This window comes from Triticum aestivum, chromosome 3D (assembly GCF_018294505.1).
Source record: "Triticum aestivum cultivar Chinese Spring chromosome 3D, IWGSC CS RefSeq v2.1, whole genome shotgun sequence".
In the NCBI taxonomy this organism is placed as follows: domain Eukaryota; kingdom Viridiplantae; phylum Streptophyta; class Magnoliopsida; order Poales; family Poaceae; genus Triticum; species Triticum aestivum.
In genome coordinates, this window is record NC_057802.1 from 45640812 (window position 1) to 45643343 (window position 2532).

General features: G+C 47.9%; 1 protein-coding gene across 1 annotated transcript; it reads right to left on the reverse strand.

Moving 5' to 3' along the window:
• Positions 1-632: 632 nt before the first annotated feature.
• LOC123074039 (uncharacterized) lies at positions 633-1757 on the reverse strand. The gene is made up of 2 exons (XM_044496989.1): positions 1083-1757; positions 633-980 (listed from the first exon to the last, which is right to left on the reverse strand). The coding sequence occupies exons 1-2, from the start codon at positions 1725-1727 to the stop codon at positions 900-902; spliced, it is 726 nt and encodes a 241-aa protein (XP_044352924.1). The 5' UTR covers positions 1728-1757; the 3' UTR covers positions 633-899.
• Between the last annotated feature and the right edge of the window lie 775 nt (positions 1758-2532).

Below are 2532 nucleotides of genomic sequence, written 5' to 3' on the forward strand. Positions count from 1 at the left end.
GGTACATATGATTACACTTGGCAGATTGTGGTTGATGGAAGACCAAGAGTGAAACGTATTTTACTAGGTGTCTGGGACAAAAAAGAACTAATGGGCAACATCATGGACTAAACTAGACGAAGTACACATTGCATCTATGGTCGATGATTTTTTTCTTCGACAACGGGCAAATTTTATTGGCTTCAAGTGAAGCATCAAAGAGGATGCAAACAAAAGGAGCATCTATGGTCAATGAATGGCTTTGCTTCTTTTGGAAACCTTGCTAGATGGAGAATTCAAGGCTGATTAGACATGTTCTGTTGCATGGACGATGACAATGGTTGCGTATTAAGCTTTACCGAGTGTACATAAAAGTTCACCGATTGTCGCTAACACATGAAACTCTCGAGAAACGATTCTTGCAAATATACGGTTAGTAGCCCATCTGTCGTTTACGTTTACCAACTGTAACACTCAGTAAAGTGCTTACCGACTGTAATTGACATTCGGCATAAAATTGATTTCCCATAGTGAGATCTCCTGGTGGATGAGTATTAGGCTGGGAAGTAGAGGTAGCAGACTAGCAGTTGGTAGTTGGTAGTACTAATAACAACTAAAGCATCATCCCTTCCAAATAAGGCGATTCCAAACATTTCTTCAAACCAGAAAAGAGAGTTTCAAATTACGGCATTTAAACCGGACACACAAACTAGACAACGGAAACAAACTGGACACTTCAAAAGGCAACACTGACGACGAACTCCCCAAATAGTAGCTGATACATTAACACACAGACGGACAAACTGAACGAAATAAGCTATGACACCACGGACGATAACGACGAGGCCGAGGAGGCTGCAGTGAACACAAGACAGCTTGCAAAGGCCGAACTGGTACATGCATGGATGCTCGGAAATTCTTCACCCCTTGCGCTTCTTCAGAAGGAAGACGTCAGTGAGAACCGTCTTTGACTGCAGCGACGCCTTCAGTATCTCCAGTCCCTGCACATCGAGTGGCAAGAATGTTGATACGGGCAGGATCAGCTTTTGTTCCCATCAAAACTAATTGATTTGTACAGTACGTAGCAGGGGTTGGGTTGTTACCTCATCGTAGCCAAGCTGCACGGTCTTCTCCTGGAGCGACCCGATGTCCGTGACCCCACACTTGTTGAGGAGTGTGATCCCAGAGATGGAAGACATGGGCGACACCTTCAGGTCGTCCATCACAGTGTACGTCACGATCCTCTGCACGAACCCAGCTCCAGCAGCAGCAGAAGGCACCGCGCCAGCGTCCGGATCCACAACCTCCACCAGCTGCGTGGTCATCTTAGTGTGGCAACTCTTGCACGTTGAGCCACTTACCTTGGTCACGTAGCTTCTGCAGTTTGGGTAGCTGTGGATGGAGCTGTTGCAACGGTAGAAGTAAGCGGATTCAGGCGGCGCTGCCTCAAGCTGGAGCAGCATGCCGCCCTGACAACCAGCGACAGGGGTGAGAAGGGCTTTCTTGGCGTCCTCACGGCTGATGTAGGTGTCGTCGAGCTTCTCGACGCTGCCGTACAGGTTGCCGACGCTGCCGACCATGGTGTCGGTGCTCAGAAGCTTGACGACCGTGCCCACCGGCAAGGTGAGGAGGGAGAAGAGGAAGTCGACGACTTCCTTGCCGGCCTCAGCGTACAGAACGCGCTGGGTCTTGGAGTTCACCAGGAGCTTCATGGTAAGCTTGCTGCTGGTGCTCTCCTTGGGAGCCATCGACCTGAGTTTGTGTGGAGTAGCTATGGAGTATGGAGGCTGCAGTGGGCGATACAAGAAAGATGCTCGTAACAGTCGTATTTATACACAGAGCTAAGCACCTTGGGCTTCATGGGGAATATGAATGCAATTGATGCGCCGTTCAGTTCATGGGGAACTTTCGAAGATTTATTGCTTGCAGTCATTTTTGGGCTTTGCTCGATGCGCAGCAGCGCGCATGCTAGCTCATTGGGAAGATAAAGCGACGGTTCAATTGAAAGGCCATTGGGAAGATCATATAGTAGGATGCAACATTTATTACTCGCATTCTGGCACGCGTGCATGCTGATGGATGGTTGAAACGCATGAGATTTGATCCGGACGCCCTCAGCCTAAGGGCCTTTGCTTCAAAGAATTTTCAAAGGAACTTTGTATTCCATATGATTTTTTCCTTTATAGTTCGTTTGGTTCAAAGGAATGGATCCTCCAAAATTCCTATGGAATGCTTTCCTACACTACAATGTCACAGGATCCAAAATTCCTATGGAAAGTTCTTTTGAATATGACAACTATCGCATCCACTCTATGAGCTTATTCGGTTTGCTGGACATTTTTTTTTAGAACGAAGACGCACGGACGCGTCCGGCTTTAAATTAATAAAGCCACAACGGCAGCGTGAAACAAGTCATAACACAACCCCACAGGCCTATCCGGCCAGCGCCAAAGGATCATCGGAAGTTTCATGCGCAGCTCAACCAAACCAAAGACATTACAGGGCATAGCCCGTACAGAGCACGCAGGCTCGTCAAGTAACAAAAGGGACCAT

Coding starts and splice junctions, on each gene's coding strand:
- LOC123074039 (XM_044496989.1), bottom strand. CDS start 1,727: ATGGCTCCCAAGGAGAGCACCAGCAGCAAGCTTACCATGAAGCTCCTG. Junction 981..1,082: donor TGCAGCTTGGCTACGATGAG/GTAACAACCCAA, acceptor CTCGATGTGCAG/GGACTGGAGATACTGAAGGC.